At 43.8% G+C, this 22643-nt stretch overlaps 1 protein-coding gene across 1 annotated transcript in view; it reads right to left on the reverse strand.

Annotated features, from left to right (window-relative positions):
* The window catches only part of LOC138746598 (protein tweety homolog 3-like), a 122760-nt gene extending 101688 nt beyond the window's left edge, over positions 1–21072 (reverse strand). Inside the window, exons 1-3 of the mRNA XM_069904889.1 lie at positions 20953–21072; positions 18007–18173; positions 8322–8433 (exon numbers count right to left, since the gene is read on the reverse strand). Coding sequence (XP_069760990.1) covers positions 8322–8433; positions 18007–18173; positions 20953–21072 — 399 coding nt within the window. The remainder of the gene's footprint in view (positions 1–8321; positions 8434–18006; positions 18174–20952) is intronic.
* Positions 21073–22643: the final 1571 nt, after the last annotated feature.

Below are 22643 nucleotides of genomic sequence, written 5' to 3' on the forward strand. Positions count from 1 at the left end.
GAGCTTTTGAGCCAGGAGAGCCTGTTACCATGCTGTCTGCCTAAAGAGTTTCGCATTCTCAAAATGCTTTAAGAAGTAATTTCTGGTTGCATTCCTCAGACTAACCCGAATTTTAAGGTTGCACATTCTGGTTCCACATTCCCTCACAAGGAAATTATTTCTCTATCTGTTTTGTCAAATCCTTTTTAATCACCTTAAAAACTCAAATCATCCCATAATCTTAAATACTGATAGAAAAACAAGTCTAGCCTATGAAACTTACAATTTAATCCTTTTAGCTCTGTAAAGTTCCAGTGCGCATGTGCCATACCATTTCCAAAGTCAATAAATATAATCCCTTTCTTCAGATGGAGTGCCCAGATCTGAATCCATTTCCCTGAAATAGCTTCTAACTAGACCCTTAGTGACCTGCAATAACTTTCAACCACTTGTAATTAAGCTTTAACACAGTAAAATAAATACAGGACTGGAAAATATAAAATACTAATTTGTAAGATGTTTCAACTTGCAAGAGATTGAAAAATAGTTTGGCTTTTCCATGGGGGAGAAATGTGATGTCTTGAAATATACATTATAAAAGAGGAGATGCTGGCGGTCTTAAAATGCATAAAAATGGGCCTGATCGACTGTAACATTGGATGTTGTGGGCAGCTTGAGAAGAAATCACTGGGGTCCTGGCTGAGATGTCTGCATCATTCCCCATGGGCGAGGGACTGGAAGACTGAAGGCTGGTAAATACTGTGCCTTCATCAAAAAAAAACTGCAAGGACAAACCAGGGAAGAACCGGCTGGTGCGGGGCGACTATTTAACACCATGGCTCTGTGGGGAAAGCTGCGCGAGAAAGTGGGAGAGGCAAACAACAGTTGGACAGGTTCATGGATAGGGATGGCTTTGAGGGACATGGGCCAAAAGGTAGGCAAACTGGACTAGCTCAGGTACACAAATTGGTCAAGGCGGCTGTTAGGCCAACCTGTCTGTTCACATGCTACGTTACTCCGACTGTGGCAACTGAAACACAGCGGGCTAGTTTTATTTTTAACATAAAATGCAGATTCAATCCTTAAAGAAACAACTACATTCAGTCAGACATCCCAGGATGGGGCGAAGGATAAAACATGGGAAACAAATCACACAATCAGCTTCAAGCAAGGGAGCAGTGAAATAGGGCTACATTACCCTTTATTTCTCTTGTATCTTTCTCCCTTTGTCTGGCCCCTGCTTCTGTCCATCATCCTTCATACCTCCCTGATTGACTAAATCCCCCCTGGCCTTTGTCCAACCCCTTCCACTGGTTCCTCATCAGACTGGCTTTGAGTCCTGAAAGGGGATTCCAGCCCAAAATGTTATCAATTCTTTTTCTTCCACTGATGCTCCTCAACCAGCTGAGTTTCTCCATCAGACTGCATGTTGCTCCAGCACCCTGCCATCTCCCACGTATCCCCTGCATTAGTTTACTCTTACATTAGGTCTCCACTTGCACTGATGCAAATAAATCCCCAAATTATCTCTGCTCATCATTGAAACATAGAATGCTGCAGCACAGAAGCAGGTCCTTTGGCCCATCTAGTCTGTGCCAAACTATTACTCCGATTCATCCCAATGACCTGCACCAGGACCATAGCTTGTCCTTTCCCCTCAGATCCAACTCTCTAACTTGAATCTCAAAATGAAGCCACAGTTACCACTTCAGCTGCCAACTCATCCTTTATTTAAAAAAAAACATTGAATCATTTGTGAAGAGGTTCGGTTCATTTATTGACACGAAACTGATGGATTTATAACAATATCCCCAGGTTATTTTGTTATGCAAGTGAAGTATAGGGCAGTCGGCATCAATTACAGTAAAAGTAAACCAATTGACTAAACTTGAACCTCTTGAGAGAATGTCTAAGCCAGCAAAAGATATCTCTGCCAAACCTAAATTTATAACATTTCTCTCTCAATTTATTAATGGCTACACTTGTAATGTGTTAGCGCTTATTCACCAATTCAAAATACTAATCCACATCGCCTCCAAACCAATATTCGCAAGCTTGGCTTTGACAGGCACCAGCATTTCTTCATCCTACCTTTTTCCCATCAACAGAGCCTGCAAAAAGGTTTTTTTTTTACATTCATTCATAAATTTTTCTCCATTCTCCAGGCAAAGACCGCAATAAATTCAGAATGTTTCCAGATTTAATCTCTACAAATGAAAATGGTAAATTTTCTGAACTCAGCAGAATATTGGGAATTCCTTCCACTATCTAAACATTCACTCCCTCCATCACAAGTGCACTTATTGCTATAACGTGCACAACCAATATAATGCATCACACCAGCTGTCCCTGAAAGTCAGAAAGAGAACATCTGTTATGTTTGTAACTGGCAGCACGGCAAAATCCACGAGGAAGGGGTGGGGGGGAGAAAGGTTTGCAATCGGGGACAGGCGACCAATATCATTGTTGAATGTAGATTATTAGGTTCTGTCTGAAATCAAAACCAATTGAATGGTTTGTTCTGGGACAGGTGATCCACTTGGGCTAAACTTGCACTGCTTGAAAATCGCTGGTGGCCTCATGGTGCCAAGACATCATCATATGCCACAGGGAAATCAACATCTGCCTGTTCAGCTCAAACCGGAAGAAGGCCTTCGAGAGATTATCACACGTATACATGATGGGCATGCTCTCCAACATGGCCTTAGGAGAGGGAATCAGGAATTGGATGCAACCGCTGTGCACAAATACCAGTTTGTACAGTCAAAATATATGGGAGAGAAACAGAAAGCTTCCCCATCAAATCTGGACTCAGGCAATGGCAGCCCAATCTCCTTTATGTGTTACATGAAATCCTTTGCCGACCAATCAGGAAGATCTTGAGCATGGGAACAGTGATGAGGTAGTATATCAGAGCCCAGAAAAACACTGTTTGGCAGCTGGCTCTGTACCTTTTCTCCAGTGATACATTTCAAGTCCTTTTGCCCTTTGATTATGTTAGGATTTGAGTTCTTTGCCATGAAAACATTCAAAATATTCCTTTGCATCTCAGAAACATCCTTGATCTCTATTAATTAACCTGATTCTGCTTCTAAGGAATACATATTTACTTTCCTACTTTTTTTTAGATACTAAGAATGTTTAAATTGTACTTGTTTTAGTTATCACTAATTTATTCTTGTATCCTATTTATTCCATCAATTTCTAACGATTCTCCGCTGTTTGCTAGAATTCTTCCACCCTTAAGCTTACTACCATTTCTAACAAATTAAAGCCTTTGCTTTCAAACTGCGGTTGTGCTTTATCACTTTAGTCATCTGTGAATGGATTATTTCTCCCACGCAGTCTTCATTTCTCAGTGAAATGGAAGTCTATTAGGTGTAGTCCACTGCTGCACCTTTTTGAAATATCCTAAACTGCTTTAACCAACTTACTACTTACAATAATGTACATACACATTCTTTAAGTTTAAGACTCTGGTTTTGACCTTTTTTAAAATAAAAACTGTCATCCAGAATGAGGTTTAGCTCAGAGATTTGTTTGCAAGAGCTTATTAATTAAACTTGACTCATTATATGAGACTAGGTGCAAAATATCTATCTTGGCTGAATGCTGAGTTAACAACGTTGCACTCAATGCTAATAAAATGAAGGAGCTCATTGTGGACTTCAGGAAGAGAAAACCAGAGGTGTACGATCCAGTGATCATTGGGAGATCAGAGGAGAAGAAGGGGAGCCAACTTAAATTCCTGGAAGTCACCAAGTCAGAGGACCTTTCCTGGACCCAACGCACGAATGTCATCATGAAGAGAGCACATCAGCACCTCTACTTCCTCAGAGGTTTCTGGAGATTTGATACGACACCTTGGTGAATTTCTTAAGATGTGTATTTCAAAGTGGGCTGACTGACTACATCACAGTGTGATATGGGGACACCAATACCTCTGAGATGAAAGCCCTGAAAAAGCCCAGTAATCACAGGCAAAACTCTCCTCACCATAGAGAAAATCTATATGTGGGAGAGCGGCAGCAATCAACAACGATCCCCACCACCCAGGGTGTGCTCTATTCTCGTTGCTACCGTCAGGAAAGAGATACAGCTGCCACAACTCATACCACCAGGTACAGGAACAGCTGCTGCCCCTCCACCATCAAACTCCTAAACAAACTCAATCAGAAGCCTCTTTTCCACTGGCATCCCAGTTAATTGAATGTGCAGTGTCCTGGAATAGAAAGTCCTTTGTGCCGTTTCCACTGGGACACCCTTAACTGGGACACTAATTGCTTTTCCAATGAACACACTCCCACCACCCCCCCCCACCCCCCCAGGTGACTTTGTGCTGTCCCTTTTCCACTAGTTTTATCAGCACACTGGCGTCAGCAAATGTCGGGGATAAGAGCCGTTTAATCCCAGTCGTGAAATGATGTCACTCGACGCCAACGTTCGGACAACTGGACCCAGTTCCAGTAAATTCTTTGGAGAGGGTGTCAGTGGAAAAGCAGCGAGAGACTCATTTAAGGGCTCTCATACATTGCACATTATTTATCATTGAACATTTATTTTCTGTATTGCACAGTTTGCTTATATTTTTTCTGTTTACAGTCCTCTCTTATGTATAACTCTCTTTCCTTGAGCGCTTTTTTTGCATTATCGGTAAGTAGAAATTCTGCCTGACCGTCAGGAAAAAGAATCTCAGGGGTGTATTTGATTTCATGTATGTACTCTGACAATAAATCTGAAATTTGAACTTTGCTGATCACATATTGTTCTAGGAATTCCCACCCCTCATGGAGTTTCACTTGTTTGGAGAGACCAAAGACTGCAACTGGGATAAAAAAAATAAGGCATAGGGACAAGAATGGCACATCCAGTTATAGCAGAAAGTACCAGAGGATAGGAAGGTGTTATGCCTCTGGAGTTATTTGGGGGGAGGGGTGGCCTCTTAAGTAACTAGAGATGCAAGATTCAAATAACAAGAGACTTCCCTTATTGATGCCTTCCACCATCTCAGGAATGTTAACACATACACAGACACACACACATACACCCCCCCCCACCACCCCCCCCCACAGTGAAGGACCATAGTTACGACAGTGAGAACTAGAAGGGTGTATTCACATTATTCTGACTATTTAACATTCCTCCTTCTCAAGATAAAGAAACATTTACTGTTCTTTATCACTTTCTTTTCAGTGCAAGTAACTGAACTTGTACACTAGTTTATTTACACAACTGTTTTTAAATAGTTCTTATTGATATAACACTGGCAACAGTACGTTGCTTCGCCATCTTGTGGATTTGGCTGTGACCATTGGGCTCTGTGCTGCTGGTCCACGTGTAGATGATGTAGCTTGTTGAGCTTCACCTGTCAACTGTTGTGTTGATGTTTCAGTATTAGTGGTTGTAGTCTCTTCACTTGCTGTTGGTGTTGCAGGGTTTGCTGGCGTTAAAGCTTTCTGCTTCATCACATCTTGTGTCGGCCGGATGTGAATTCTGCTCCTCCTCAGCTGATTGCCAGAGTCTGTCTCGACAATGTATGATCTTGGTGACTCAGCTTCTCTTTACTGGGGTCCATGTTTTCAACTTTGGCTCTTGAATATGCACATGCTGCCCTCTGAAGAGTTCTGGCAATGTTTCTATTTATGTTTGTTATAATGCTGGCGTCCTTCTTCTTGCATGTCAGCCAGTCTTCTTCTGGTTTCCTCCTGGTCTTCTGGAGGGTGTATTTTGCTTGGTAGAGTTGTTTTATATCTCCTGCCATTTAGAAGTTCTGTCAGGGACTTCATGTCAGCCCTTAAAAGTGTTGCTTGTAATGATAGAAGAGCTAGGTCTGGGTCTTCTTTTGTTTCGCGACACTTAACTAGTCTGCATTTCACTGTTTGCACTTGTCCTTCAATGAACCCATGACCTTTGAGTTAGAATGGGGATGATGTAGTGAAAACAAACCCTTACTCTGCAGCCAGCTTTCTAAATTCTTGTGTCGTGAACTGTGTTCCATTGTCACGTATTATGTGCTCGGGTATTCCTTGTTCAGCAAGGAGCGCTCTCATTTCAGAGGTGATAGTTGATGCTCTCAGGTCTTTCACCCTTTTGATGAATGGAAACTTAAAGTAGTAACAGGCTACTATTAAATACCACTCTTGATCCTGGGTCAACAAGTCTGCTCCCACTGGGTGCTATGGCCTGGCAGGTACTTCTGTGGGAATCATCTCCTCTTTTTTTTGTGTGTTTCTGTTGATCCTTTTGAATATCTTCTTCGTCTGGATCTCATAATTGACAGAGATGAACTGCAACTCCCAGCAGCTATCCAGACCTAGAATTGCTGGTCCGTCTGTACCTACCATGTAGAATGTACAGAGGATGTTCTTTCCCTTATGGCAGCCATTGATCTTAGCTCTCCCGAGCTGCTTGATCATGGGTCCACCATAGATCATTAATGTAACATTTGCTGTTTTCAATACATCGTCTTTTGGATCCCCTTTTATTATGTTTACTAGGAATATCTGGCGGTAGAGTCTGAATGGAAGGATGTTACTTTGTGATCCAGTATCCATCTTCACCTTTAGGTTAAATATCATAGGCATGTCTGGATTATCCTCTGTATTTGGATCCTTGTGTGCAACTTGCTTCCTTCACCTGACTTCTCATGAAGGCGTATGGATTCCATGTCCAGTACCTGGATGTCGGAGTCCTCATTGTTCTTTCCTTTTATGTGGTGGATCTTCTTGTCCTTTTTCTTCACTGGTATCAGTTTTCTTCATACCAGACTTGTTCATCTTCGCCCAGTGGTTTGCTTTACCACAGGCTCTACATTCAGAACTGTATGCGGGGCATTTGTTTCGGTCATTGAACGGGTGTTGTCTGCCGCACTACCTGCAGGTCTTGGGGATTTGCAATTTTCTGATTGTGTCTTTTTATAGCATCCACCGTTCTTTCTCTTTGCTGTGGGTGGGTCTGCATAGCTAGGGATTCCATTTGCGTCCTCGTGGCTTCAAAGGCTCTGGCTGTGTCTATATTTTCAGCCAGGATCAAGCTATTCTTCCCTATAAGAGGCTTTTGCACTTTGGGATGGGCACTCCCCTTATAAGTCGATCTAAATCTGCATTTTGCAGCAACAATTTTTAGTCTAGTGATAAAATTATCAACAGTTTCATCAGTTTCTTGCATAAAGCCTTGAAATTCATAGCGTTTAATTCTATGATTAGATCTGGGTTCAAAATGAGAAACAAACTTTGCAAATATCTGTTCTGGATCATTTTTCTCCACCCCGTAAGCTTCCAGCTAATAAATAAATCAAGGCTTCGCTCCCCTGTCCAGAGAAGTATATAATTGACCTTCTCCTCTGCTGTTGCATTTTTAAAATGGTTTTTGGATGCTAAATTGCACCTGCTGAAACTTTTTAAACGTTTCAATAATATCTTCAGCCTCCCGTCCATCACTGGGTGAACTGCTGTTGCTCCAGCCATTTTTTTTCAGTAATGTTTTTTCTCTTCTTCCCCTTCGCATTTCAGTGACTTACAATTAATTGTATGGCTTTATTCTAGTTCTCTTAGACTGCTGCCACCATGTTATATCTCTGGAGTTATTTGGGAGGCTTCTTAAATAACTTAGAGATGCAAGATTCAAATAACAGAAGATACTTTACTATTGATGCTTTCAACCATCTCAGGAAACTGTTCACACACTCACATATACATACGCCCCACAGAGGTGCACTACAATGAGAAAAGTGTATTCTTACGCAGTTACAAAATAGTTCACATTATCCTGTGAACGAGGGAGTCAGAAAGAGAGTAATCCCTGCCAAAAGTGACAGGGTGGGGGAACGTGGGGGGAGGGTGAAGAGGTGGGAGGAGCAAAAGTGAAAGGTGCGGCTGATAGTGGCTGAGATCCCATTGGAGCTTGCAGAATTGGCTCAATTTATTTCTCTTTCTCAACCTATCCTTCATGTCTCCCTCCAGCATAACTAAGTCTTGGAACATGTAACTTAGAGTTGCCCTCATTGACTTATAGCATTGGGTGTTATTGAGCGGGAACATTTTTCATGAATGTGAAAATAAAACACTTTCTGAAAGACTGTCAAATTAATCTATGCAAAATCCAAGGGAATTAATTTATTGGAGGACAGGCAGCTGGAGAATGCTGTTGTTATTGCCATTTTCAATCATCTGAAAAGAAAACTCACAGCATCAGCAGAACATTAAAATTCAATGCAAACAGGAATCAACTCATCACCCATGGGGGCTGTACATGTCCTTCCACTATTTTCTCACACTTCCATTTACCACCTTCCTTAAAAATCCACTGCCTTACTCACTCACCTCACAGGAAATCATACTTACTAGATACTTGACTCCTGTTATAGTGCGATTTGCATGTCTCATTGAATAGGTAAGCCTGAAGATTCCATCACTTGTTTCTCCATTACCGTAGAAGCCAACAGCAATCCCTGCGCTGCAATAAAACAGAAATTCAATCATTAGGAAACCTTTCAATTTTATACAGACATTATTTCTATTTACAATACTTTAAAATCAAGATTTTAAAGCAATACTCTTTATAACCAGAACAATCTTTAAACTAAAGTTGTGCAACTCCCAGAGCCAATCAAGCTTCAGGAGCATATGGTTCACGGTTAAGAAGATACGCTTGTACATCATCACTCAGGTATTTTAAACATTTAAGCAACAGTTCAACACAATAAGCATGTAGAATTGTATTAAATTCAACTTGTCACCAATTTTCACACAAGCATTATTCTCCGATTTAAATGTATACAGTATGTGATGTCATGTTTAACAATAACATTTGAAGTTGAACTTCAACATCATGGTGCTTTTCAATAATTCCCTTTTTTACAACTGTTAAGTATTAAGATACAACAAAATGTTCCACAGCTATTGTAATATTATGAAAATGTATAATTTTTCTTAGCAATCCAAATACTAAAATACAATAGATTGAACCTGCAAGCTCGTGGGCTATAAAACATTGATTACAAAGTACCTAATTACAAAATTTTGTCTGATTTTCCTGTCCACTGGAATGCAATGTAGTACATTTTAAAATTCAAATGTCCAGCCAATGTTTTTGGTCTTCCTTGCAAACAGGACATGAAACAATCATTAACATTATGAAACAGTTGTTCCAAAAATGAAAATTTTAGGCAAATGCATTCCCAGATCTCTCTGCTCCTTGCATTCCTCAGTGTCCTAGCATTAACTATATATCTCCTACCTTGGTTTGCCCTTCCATAATGCCCCATCTCACACTTGCCTGCATTAAACTCCATCTGCCATTTTTCTGGCTGGTCCAGATCCTTCTGCAAGCTTTGAAAATCTTCCTCGCCGACCACAACACCTCCTATCTTTTGAGTCATCAGTTGTTGACCCAATTCACCACATTATCATCTAGATCCTATTCTTCTTTGGCTTGGCTTCGCGGACGAAGATTTATGGAGGGGGTAAAAAGTCCACGTCAGCTGCAGGCTCGTTTGTGGCTGACCAGTCCGATGCGGGACAGGCAGACACGATTGCAGCGGTTGCAAGGGAAAATTGGTTGGTTGGGGTTGGGTGTTGGGTTTTTCCTCCTTTGCCTTTTGTCAGTGAGGTGGGCTCTGCGGTCTTCTTCAAAGGAGGCTGCTGCCCGCCAAACTGTGAGGCGCCAAGATGCACGGTTTGAGGCGTTATCAGCCCACTGGCGGTGGTCAATGTGGCAGGCACCAAGAGATTTCTTTAGGCAGTCCTTGTACCTTTTCTTTGGTGCACCTCTGTCACGGTGGCCAGTGGAGAGCTCGCCATATAATACGATCTTGGGAAGGCGATGGTCCTCCATTCTGGAGACGTGACCCATCCAGCGCAGCTGGATCTTCAGCAGCGTGGACTCGATGCTGTCGACCTCTGCCATCTCGAGTACCTCGACGTTAGGGGTGTGAGCGCTCCAATGGATGTTGAGGATGGAGCGGAGACAACGCTGGTGGAAGCGTTCTAGGAGCCGTAGGTGGTGCCGGTAGAGGACCCATGATTCGGAGCCGAACAGGAGTGTGGGTATGACAACGGCTCTGTATACGCTTATCTTTGTGAGGTTTTTCAGTTGGTTGTTTTTCCAGACTCTTTTGTGTAGTCTTCCAAAGGCGCTATTTGCCTTGGCGAGTCTGTTGTCTATCTCATTGTCGATCCTTGCATCTGATGAAATGGTGCAGCCGAGATAGGTAAACTGGTTGACCGTTTTGAGTTTTGTGTGCCCGATGGAGATGTGGGGGGGCTGGTAGTCATGGTGGGGAGCTTCAGGCTGACTTCCAGGCCAAACATTTTGGCAGTTTCCGCAAAGCAGGACGTCAAGCGCTGAAGAGCTGGCTCTGAATGGGCAACTAAAGCGGCATCATCTGCAAAGAGTAGTTCACGGACAAGTTTCTCTTGTGTCTTGGTGTGAGCTTGCAGGCGCCTCAGATTGAAGAGACTGCCATCCGTGCAGTACCGGATGTAAACAGCGTCTTCATTGTTGGGGTCTTTCATGGCTTGGTTCAGCATCATGCTGAAAAAGATTGAAAAGAGGGTTGGTGCGAGAACACAGCCTTGCTTCACGCCATTGTTAATGGAGAAGGGTTCAGAGAGCTCATTGCTGTATCTGACCCGACCTTGTTGGTTTTCGTGCAGTTGGACAAGCTAGCATGCTGGAACATCAGAACCATGCTAGATAAGACTGACAGCCATCGACCTGAACGTCGGTCTGCCCTCATTGCACATGAACTCCTCAGACTTGACATCGACATAGCCGCTCTCAGTGAAGTCCGCCTGGCAGATGTAGGCAGCTTCCAAGAACGCGGCGCGGGCTACACACTCTACTGGTCTGGCAAGCCTTCGGATGAACGACGCCTATCTGGTGTAGGCTTCATGGTCAAGAGCTTCATTGCCTCCAAACTCGAAAACCTTCCGACAGGCCTCTCGGACCGAATCATGTCCATGCGACTCCCACTTCAAAACAAGCGTCACATCACCCTCATCAGTGTCTATGCTCCAACCCTCCAGGCGGAACCAGCAGAAAAGAACAAGTTCTACACCGACCTGCGCAACCTCATCCAACGTACCCCTACAGCCGACAAGGTTGTCATCCTGGGCGACTTCAACGCTCGTGTCGGCAAAGACTCAGAAACCTGGCCAGGAATCCTGGGCAAGCATGGCGTCGGCAAGTGCAACGACAATGGGCGCCTCCTGTTGGAGCTCTGCGCAGAACAGCGGCTTGTCATTACAAACACCCTTTTTCAGCAGAGGGACAGCCTTAAGACCACCTGGATGCATCCCCGATCCAAACACTGGCACCTCCTGGACTACATCCTGGTGCGAGAAAGTGACAAACAAGATGTGCTCCACACCAGGGTCATGCCTAGCGCGGAATGCCACACTGACCACCGGCTGGTTCGCTGCAAGCTCAACCTTCACTTCAAGCCAAAGCCCAGGAACAATAAAGCCCCCAGAAAGAGGTTCAATGTTGGAAAACTGCAGTCAGACGAAGCGAGAGGAAACTTCCAGGCAAACCTCAAAGCAAAGCTCGACGTTGCAACCCGCCTCACGGACCCGTCCCCTGAAACCCTCTGGGATCAGTTGAAGACTACCATACTGCAATCCACTGAAGAGGTACTGGGCTTCTCCTCCAGGAAAAACAAGGACTGGTTTGACGAAAAAGCCAGGAAATCCAGGAGCTGCTGGCAAAGAAGCGAGCTGCCCACCAGGCTCACCTTACAAAGCCGTCCTGTCCAGAGAAGAAACAAGCCTTCCGTCGCGCATGCAGCCATCTTCAGCGCAAACTCCGGGAGATCCAAAATGAGTGGTGGACTAGCCTCGCCAAACGAACACAGCTCAGCGCGGACATTGGCGACTTCAGGGGTTTCTACGAGGCTCTAAAGGCTGTGTACGGCCCCTCACCCCAAGTCCAAAGCCCGCTGCGCAGCTCAGACGGCAAAGTCCTCCTCAGCGACAAGATCTCCATCCTCAACCGATGGTCAGAACACTTCCAATCTCTTTTCAGTACCAACCGCTCAGTCCAAGATTCCGCCCTGCTCCAGCTCCCTCAACAGCCCCTAAGGCTAGAGCTGGATGAGGTTCCCACCCTGGATGAGACATATAAGGCAATCGAACAACTGAAAAGTGGCAAAGCAGCAGGTATGGATGGAATCCCCCCAGAGGTCTGGAAGGCTGGCGGCAAAACTCTGCATGCCAAACTGCATGAGTTTTTCAAGCTTTGTTGGGACCAAGGTAAACTGCCTCAGGATCTTCGTGATGCCACCATCATCACCCTGTACAAAAACAAAGGCGAGAAATCAGACTGCTCAAACTACAGGGGAATCACGTTGCTCTCCATTGCAGGCAAAATCTTCGCTAGGATTCTACTAAATAGAATAATACCTAGTGTCGCTGAGAATATTCTCCCAGAATCACAGTGCGGCTTTCGCGCTAACAGAGGAACCACTGACATGGTCTTTGTCCTCAGACAGCTCCAAGAAAAGTGTAGAGAACAAAACAAAGGACTCTACATCACCTTTGTTGACCTCACCAAAGCCTTCGACACCGTGAGCAGGAAAGGGCTTTGGCAAATACTAGAGCGCATCGGATGTCCCCCAAAGTTCCTCAACATGATTATCCAATTAGATCCTATTAGTGATGAAGTAAAAGTAGCAGCTGATTTTGATGTGCACCTACAATGGTGGTGTGCAAGCAATTCCAGGATTGTCTATTTTGAATTTTTTCTTTGGCTTGGCTTCGCGGACGAAGATTTATGGAGGGGGTAAAAAGTCCACGTCAACTGCAGGCTCGTTTGTGGCTGACAAGTCCGATGCGGGACAGGCAGACACGATTGCAGCGGTTGCAAGGGAAAATTGGTTGGTTGGGGTTGGGTGTTGGGTTTTTCCTCCTTTGCCTTTTGTCAGTGAGGTGGGCTCTGCGGTCTTCTTCAAAGGAGGTTGCTGCCCGCCGAACTGTGAGGCGCCAAGATGCACGGTTTGAGGCGTTATCAGCCCACTGGCGGTGGTCAATGTGGCAGGCACCAAGAGATTTCTTTAGGCAGTCCTTGTACCTTTTCTTTAGTGCACCTCTGTCACGGTGGCCAGTGGAGAGCTCGCCATATAACACGATCTTGGGAAGGCGATGGTCCTCCATTCTGGAGACGTGACCCATCCAGCGCAGCTGGATCTTCAGCAGCGTGGACTCGATGCTGTCGACCTCTGCCATCTCGAGTACTTCGACGTTAGGGGTGTAAGCGCTCCAATGGATGTTGAGGATGGAGCGGAGACAACGCTGGTGGAAGTGTTCTAGGAGCCGTAGGTGGTGCCGGTAGAGGACCCATGATTCGGAGCCGAACAGGAGTGTGGGTATGACAACGGCTCTGTATACGCTTATCTTTGTGAGGTTTTTCAGTTGGTTGTTTTTCCAAACTCTTTTGTGTAGTCTTCCAAAGGCGCTATTTGCCTTGGCGAGTCTGTTGTCTATCTCATTGTCGATCCTTGCATCTGATGAAATGGTGCAGCCGAGATAGGTAAACTGGTTGACCGTTTTGAGTTTTGTGTGCCCGATGGAGATGTGGGGGGGCTGGTAAAACTGAGGTCCTCCATCAGCCAGCTCCCCACCATGACTACCAGCCCCCCCACATCTCCATTTTGAATAAACCATTATATAATTTCACCTTTATATTTATTTTTTTTTAAATAAGTTGAATGCTCTGGAATAAGTAGAACTGATTAAAATATGGTGAAAAATTTATTGGGGGTGTTGAGAACGAAACTACAGATTGGATAAAATGGTTATTGTGTTTGTGGTTTAACAGCATTATGCTACAGGAAGGATATCAATTTTTCCTCTTGGATTGGGGGAGATAAATACGAGAGATCATGGTTTTAAACTGAAGGGGAAAAGGTTTAGGGGCTCATTCGTGGGAAGTTCTTCAGTCAGAGAGTGGTGGGAGTGTGGAATGAGCTGCTATCTGATGTGGTGAATGCAGGCTCAATCTTGTATTTTAAGAATAAATTGGATAGATACATGGTTGGGAGAGGCCTGGAGCGTTATGGAATGGGAGCAGGTCAGTGGGACTAGGGTCAGCACAGACTAGAGGAGACGAATGGCCTGTTTTCAGAGCTGTAGTGTTCTAGACTCCTATATGATATATGCAGCGTTTCTGCGACTGCGAGAACAGCAGCACCATCGCTCGAGCACATCGGGAGAAACGGGCAGAAAAGATCTAGTCTTCCAATGCTCCACCACAAGGTCCCACTACCTGGCTCTCATGCCTAATGGCCCCCTGCAGGTTTAAACTGCCTGAAGAACGGGCCAGGTGGTAGGATTTTTTTTTAAACAATCAAAGATTCATGGAATCTGGCCCACAAATTCCTGAGGAGGTAGAGGAGATAACAAGCTTCGAGCTTCTTTCACAATGATATTCACGTGTTGGGTCCAGGACAGATCCTCTGAGAATGTGACTCCTAGGAATTTAAATTTGGCCACCCTCTCTATCTCTGATTGATCCCCACTCGATCACATACTTCTGGTTTTCCCTTCCTAAAGTCCACAATCAGCTCCTTGGTTTTGGTAACAATGAATGTGAGGTTGTTGTTGGTGCACCATTCAGCCAAGTTTTCAATCTCCCTGTTGTATGCTGGCTCATCGACCCTTTTTAATACAACCCATGACCGTGGTTCATCAGCAAATTTGTTGATGGTGTATTGTCAACCAAGCCACACAGTTATTGGCATAAAGGAGTAAAGTTACCCATTAAACTTGTTACAGTCTACCTCACTACCATCTTTGAACATCTCCACCACCACCAAAAATTTCATTTAAAAATTTTAAAAACCACAATTATATTTCAATTAATAATAAATTAGATATAGAAATAGATGTGGTTTATAAACCTAATCCCTCCCTCCCTCCCTCCCTCCCTCCCCACCACCCTCCTCCCTCCTCCCTCCCACCTACCCCCTAAAAAGAAAGAAAAAGAGATTACCAAAATAGAAATACAAATTCAAATCAACTGCTGTGAAACTGAAAACCACCACCAGGACAAGTTATTGAGAGCTTAAACTTTCAAACCAACCTATTGTAAATATGAAAACATGGGCTCCATATTTTCAGAAAAAAATATATTTATCACATAAACTACGTAATTTTTTTCAAGAGGAATACAAGATCTCTTTTCGATACGTCATCTTTGCATCCCCAAATCCATGTTCGATTTCCAAGTAATAACTACACATTTCCACGAAACAGCTAAAGCTAATTGTAAAAAATTCAATTTGGTACATTTTTCACCAAAATTTTGAATTTAATTCCAGTTTAATTTTTAATGTTAATTGTAAACTGTTGTGGTTCTGCTTTAAGTAGCTACCCTTTATAAATGTATTTTTTAAAATTTAAAACTTTAATTTATATTTGGACATACAGCACAGTAACAGGCCCTTTTGGCCCAGGAGCCAGTGCTGCCCAATTAATCTATATCCCAGTACATTTCAAACCAGAGCCCCGGGTGAAAACCCACGCAGACATGGGAGAATGTTCAAACTCATAGCGAGCATGGGATTCTAAATGGCATTGTACTAATGGGTCCCGCCCCCCCCAAATTATTCTTATCCTTTACTTCCAATTCAGAAGCCATCAGACAATGTACTGCTGTAAGTTCCAAACTCCAAGTAAGGCGGCGGTGCTGCCAGAGGCGCTGTAATGGCCACTCTTCTGCTGATGCAAACACAGCGGAGACACAGCACTGCTCCATGGGGTCCTGGTGCTGATGCCTCCATACAGGCTTTAAATGACCTGTTAAAGGGGCCAACAATGTTGGGTTCTTTTAAAAGACAGATTTCAGATTTATTGTCAGAGTACATGCATGACATCAAATGGAACACTGAGATTGCTTTTTCCTGTGGGCGTGGCAGATTTACCACTAATTGGTAGAGGAAAAAATAAACTACATGGAGTAAACATGTAAACAAATAAAAGAATTGTAAACAGATAACTAATCCGTGCAATGCAGAAAACACAAAAGAAACTCAATAACATGCACAAGAGTCCTTAAATGAGTCTCTGACTGAGTTTGCCACTGGGGAGTCTGATGATGGGAGGGGTAGCAGCTGTTCTTGAACCTGGTAGTGTGAGTCTTGTGGCACCTCTACATCTTTCCTGATGGCAGCAGCGAGAACAGAGCATGTGCTGGGTGGTGTGGGTCCTTTATGATTGCTGCTGCCCTCCGACGGCAGCGTTCCCTGTAAATGTACTCAATAGTGGGGAGGGTTTTGCCAGTGATGTCCTGGGCTGTGTCCACTACTTTTGCAGGGCTTTTCACTCAGGGGTATTGGTGTTCCCTTATCAAACCGTGATGCAGCCAGTCACCACACTTTCCACCACACCTCTGTTGTAGAAATTTGCCAGGGTTTCTGATGTCAGACCAATCCTCCACAAACTCCTGAGTAAGTTGAGGCACTTTCTTCAAGATGCCATTAGTGTGTTGGGTCCAGAAAAGTTTCTCTGAGATATTGACTCCAAAGAACTTAAATTTGCTCACCCTCTCCACCTCTGACCCCCAATGATCCCTGGATTGTACACCTCTGGTTTTCCTTTCCTGAAGTCAACAATCAGGTGACATTGAGTGCAAGGTTGTTGTGGGTGCTCCATTCAGCCAAGTTTTCGATCTCCATCCTTGAAGTGCCAGTTGATGAAGTAGACAAAGACGATGTGGTCAAACAATAATCATGGTTTTTATTAGCAGAAACATGGTACAATAATGAAAGACAATGCATATACAGTTATATCCAAGGGGAGTGTCCTTAACAGTAGAGATAATGCACAGCCAATGTTAGTACAGCAAGGCTCGTCAGAGGGGAGACAGGCAGCTTGGCAGACATTCACCACAATCCTGTATGTTGACTCATCCCCTTCCTCAGCCTGCAACCATAAAGTCTGTGCCCAAGACAGCAGCGCTTGTGCTGGGCAGCATACCACAAGGTCTGGCGAACTTCAGGAGACCAGCAGATAGGCACATGGCACCAGAAACGGGAAGAACGCCAACTCTTGAGAAGGTGAAGGATAGGAGATGACCTTTCTGGAGCGTGACCATGGCAGCGAACCAGCGGCCGAAGGACTCACACAGGCTGCGGGCTACTAGAGATTGGCTAAGGGGTACCAGGTATCAAAATAGAGATTCAAGAAGATGCTGAGGGTAAAAAGGGCTTCCAAAGGGCATCAGGCGCTGATGGCTTCCTGATTGTATTAGAGGTTTGGGCCTGGAGCTCAGGTTGCCAGACTCTTGAACAGGAGACCGTGCAGCTGTAGAGGCTGCGGGGGGCGCTGGAGTTAAAATCCATGGACCCTCAGTGTCTCTGAAGGGACTCTCTTTTGCTTATCTTTCTCCTATCGTTAGGGGCCCATGGAGACTCTTTATTTGCCTGACGGCAGACAAAAGTTGAAGAATATCATGTATATTACACTTTTGTATATTATTACGTGACAATAAAGGAACCTTGAAAGTTGACTTTACTCTCCCATCATGAGTCATCTTTGAACAGCCAGAAAAGTTGCATTCCACTGTCTGCACTTTCTTACATTCCAAGAATGATGATTATTCATTTCATTTCTAACTACTCTGTTTTCTCCCTTTGTGGAGATTGCATTATTATTCCTACTATTGACGTTAAGCCGACTGTTTCATGAAGTTTCATCAGAATGTGGTTAAAGACAGGAAACCAACACAATAGAGCTCACAGTATTACTCAGAAAAATAAGTCCAGGAAACTTTTCAGACATAAGGAATTCACAAATCAATATATTAAAAAACTTCAAGTGAAATTTATATAGGAGAAAAAAGTAAATCAATACATTTTTCAATTTGCATTTCTTGCCGCTTGCACTGATCATATGGCTTCGAGTTGTGGAAAATTAAAATACAGATGGTTTCTAGGAAGACCATACACCCACCTGCAACACAGGGGTCACCTGCATTGCCCCTGAAACAAAGCCTCACGGCAATAAACTGTTGGCAAGAAATTGCCCTCACCTGCACACAAGTGTTGCAATAATCACACACCAAGCCGTACAGCAACAATCTGCATTTAGCTGATCTTCTCTCTTCCGTCGACAGCAGAGCCAAAAGGAATAGAAGAGAAGGAAGAGGAGATTGAGGGCCAGGCAGACGAGAGCAATTCCACCCAAAAGCAGGAGTGACTGAAAAACAAACAGAGATGGGGATGAATGGGAAGGTGGTTAGTACTGTATTTCATTTATTATCAATGGAAGTCATCCCATCAGTTCCAAATTCATATATATTTACCAATACCAAAACTATGAATAATTTAACTTTAACCTGTATGATATTTATCACTATAAATCCAAGACCTTTCTCAAGATCTGATTTTTTGGGAAACTTGCTGGAAGCAAATGCATGTGCCCTGCAGAGATAAAAATTCTGATACTATTGATGGTGTATGAGCATACTTCCATTTTAATTTTTAATCGAAATCTATAACAATTATGAGGCAAACAAACAAACTTATTATCACGTCTAATCGCACTTAGAAGCATAGAACATTGCAGCCCAGAAACAGGCCCTTCAGCCCAGTCCCACAAGCCTGCTCCCAGTCCATAGCCCTCCCTCCCCTTCCCATCCATGTACCTGTCCATGAATTGCATCTAATAAAAAGAAGTTCATCCAGTCATTAGATTTTTTTTCTAGAACTCATTAATAACTGGCATCTTTGGGAAGAATAGATGGTTTTATCTTCAAAATAAGGGCATCTTTTACCTAGAAAAATATTCTAAATAAAACTACACACAAAAATTAATACACCTGCAAATGCACAGGTGAACTTTTAAAACAAATATATTTCAGTTAAACCAATTCAAAAATTACCCAAGATATGTACTTGGTCACTTAAAATGACTGAAGTGGAATTCAACCTGCAAATAATAAACAGATGAAATAGGTATTTCTAATTGTTTTTTGTTAGAGAAAAAAGGAAAAGCAAAATCATTTAAACGATTATAGCATTGTCGTTCCACAGACAATACCATATCCTCATCTTCACTCTGCCCTAGCCCAGCTGGAGACCGACGCCTCGTACGGCAGGCTGCTGTTCATTGACTTCACCTCGGCATTTAATACAATCCTTCCTCTTGAGGTTGATAGAGAAGCTCTCCTCGCTGGGACTCAATACCCCTCTCTCACTGGATCCTGGACTTCCTAACGGAAAGATCGCATTTTGTCCGAGTCGGTAGGAGAACGTCGAACACCGTCACCTTGGGCACAGGCGCCCCTCAAGGCGGTGAGCTCAGCCCGCTCCTGACCCACGACTGGATCGCCAGATCCAGCTCTAGCAATGACATCAAGTTTGCAGATGGCTCAACAGCAGTCGGCCTCATCAGCCACAATGAAGATGAGTCGCACTACAGAGAGGAGGTGGAAAATCTCATGAAATGGTGTGAGTCTCAACATAGACAAGACGGAGAAGATAATCGTGGACTTCAGGAGGACCAGGAATGATCACCCTCCAATACACATCGACAACTCTGGAGAATACCAAGTTCCTTGGAATTCACTTAACTAGTGACCTATCATGGACACACATCTCCTCATTTGTCAGGAAGGCACAACAGCGACTGCACTTCCTGAGAAGACTGAAGCGTGAAAGGCTACCGGCCACCGTTGTGTCAACCTTCTATAAGAGCTCAACTGAGAGCATCCTGACCAGCTGCGTCACAGTGCGGTACTGTTTCTGCAGAGAAATGGTTTGGAAGTCAATCCACAGGACTATAAGAATGGCAGAGATGATCACCAGAATGTCCATTCTGTACAGGGTAACTCCTTACACATTCCCATCTCATGATGTTGCTATCCTTTCCCTGCTAGCTTCCTGCCTCTCAATCCATCAATGTCTCTCTTATCTTGTAAGTACAAGGATGCATTCACATCTTGTTACAGCCCTGTACAGGGTAACTCCTTACACATTCCCATCTCATGATGTTTTACCTTACAATTCCCATTTATCGATGTGTTTTACCGGATCGTTGTCTGAAGAGGGTGCTCAAAATCATTGAGGACCCCTTCCACCCTGCACGAAGCATCTTTCAGCTGCTCCCATCCAGTGAAGAGATACAGGAGGATCAGAGCCAGCACCACCAGGCTGAGGAACAGCTTCTTCCCCGGGCAATGAGAAGGCTGAACAACCAAAGCAACTGTTCACACTGACCACACAAACAATATTTATTTATTTATTTGTATAGATGAAATACTCGTCCTGTAAATGTATTGTTTGTCTGCATGTGTTTTATGTCTGATTGTGTGTCTGCATGTTTTGCACTGAGGAGTGGAGAATGCTGTTTCATCGGGTAGCAATTGCACAATCAGATGACAATAAATTTAACTTGAAAACCTAAGCTACAATCCTAAAACTGTAATGAAATTCAAAGGCCATAGGAAAAAGCAATGTCCCACTGCCACCAAAAATAAATACCAGCAAGAATTAATTTGGTTAGTTCAGATGAGAGTTGAGGAAAGAGAAATCCAGTATTAACTACTTGGACAGGCGACATAGCAGGAAACCAGCAAGACAATGATATAATCAAATGAACAATAAAAAGCTGACTCATTTTAACAGCCTTTATCACAGAACAAACAAAAAACAGCTGGTGGATACCCAACATTATTTATATTTAAGCAAATGCTTAAATCAAAGCTGTAGCTGTTGAAAATACACAGAATGAAGAAACTTGTACATTGTCCTTTACGTCCTACAGCCAGTTTGCTTTTGAGGTGCAGTCACAAATAATTGGATGACAGACTCCGCAGCGATTAGTCAAAAGGAAAAATCTCACAAACCTCAATTAGATCAGTCAGCAGATCATCTGTTTCAGTGATGTTGACAAGAGTATTTAATGTTTGCCAGAGCATAGGAGAACCCCCCTTCTCTTTTCTCCATACAGCCCCGGGAGACAGGACCAGATTTACCCGCTCATCCTTTGCCACATCCAACAACGCAATACTCAATTTTGCACTGAATGCTCCTATCTTTGCATGGCGCTCAAGCAGACAGGGCGCAAATTTAAAAACAAAAATCTTGCAAGGCATCTCAGAGGCATAATGGATCCTTGGGGGTGGGGGTGGCGCGGAGGGATGGGTGCCATCACAATTCAAAATGAACATCAGTTACAGCAGTCATTACTTTTTGTCTACAACAATTAAAACATAATTACAAGTTTATAATGAAGAATAGAGTGGGGGGGGGGGGGGTTAAACACGTAAAGTTTCATCTGAGAACTTTGAAGAAGTTAAAACAATTATAAAAGGGATCAATTAGCCCAAAACATTCTCAGACAAAAAGCAAGCATAGATTTGGAGATGGCAGGCCTAAGTAGAGTGGACCAAAGTAGTTTCTAAACGGTGAAAATCTACAGGTCTTCCGAAGAGTCTACGACATACATAGACCAATGGAACATTATGGGGAGCTGCAGAAAATAATTGTGGCTGTTGATGAAGTCAATGAACACTCCAGAGGGCTGGAGTGCAGTGTGACAGAAACCTGGTGAGACAACGGCTGGAATGCTGGGGGTGACTCTGGGTGCTGCTGTTACACGGCAGCAATACACACTGGCTAGAATAATATCAGACTCCAGTGATTGAATTATGAGGGAAGAGCGCAAGAAATGAGAGCAGGAACAGGCCATCTGCCCAGACGAGCCTGCTCTGCTCTTTAATAAGATCATGGCTGATCTGGCTGTGAACTCCGCTCCACGATGGAATTCTCTTAAGTTCTGGAGGGCGGGTGATGACACGAGCTTCAATTAAACTATTCAGGATATTAAAATGAAAATGAGGACACTGTGGCGGTGTGAGCAGAGGGAGAGACACAGCCACCACGTCGGGGGTCGTTAACGACTGTTTTTATTCAAATTCAGCGCGCCCCTTTAAGGGCAGCAGGAGCATTGTGACATCATAGTCGCTGCCCAGAGCGCGCACTGGAAGGGATGCTGGAGTCAGAGAGAAACCTCTGATGACGCCATTTCCCCATGGCTGCCCCGCCACGTGGCGATACAAGCGGGGCCGGTTCGCCATGAGGATGTGCACCGCCACAACACCACTGTTAGCATAACGCTGCGGCCCGAAATTGTACGTTTTCCCCCTCGTCCGCGTGCATTTCCTCCAGTGTTCCTTCCACATTCCAAAGATGTACCGGGGTTAATTCATCACATGGGTACATTCGCGCAGTGCGACAATTGCGCCAGAAAGGACTGTATCTCTAGATTAAAATTAGGAGCTGAGTACAGTTAGAAAAACTGGTTTGTGTTGCCTTAACAGTCTACAGCCAAGGACGTAATCTAAATTTAAGCCTGTCAAGGGGGAAGTGAAAAGAGAAAGTGATCGTTATTTTAAGTTGATGGCCCCACACCAGAAGGGGAAAAGTGAGAAAACAGACGAGGCAGTGAGGGAATGTCTCTGATAAGATGGAGACCAAGAGCATCATGTAAACAAAAGCGATAGGAGCAGAGACATTGATTAATGTTCAAGTTCAGAACACATACATCCCTGAGATTCTTTTTCCTTCTGGCCCGGCAGAATTTCTACTTCTCGCTAGTGTAAACTGTATTCAAGAAAAAGGTACATGGACAAAAGAGAGAAAAGTAAACAAAGAAAGAAATGTA

This window comes from Narcine bancroftii, chromosome 12, assembly GCF_036971445.1.
Source record: "Narcine bancroftii isolate sNarBan1 chromosome 12, sNarBan1.hap1, whole genome shotgun sequence".
Taxonomy (NCBI): Eukaryota; Metazoa; Chordata; class Chondrichthyes; order Torpediniformes; family Narcinidae; genus Narcine; species Narcine bancroftii.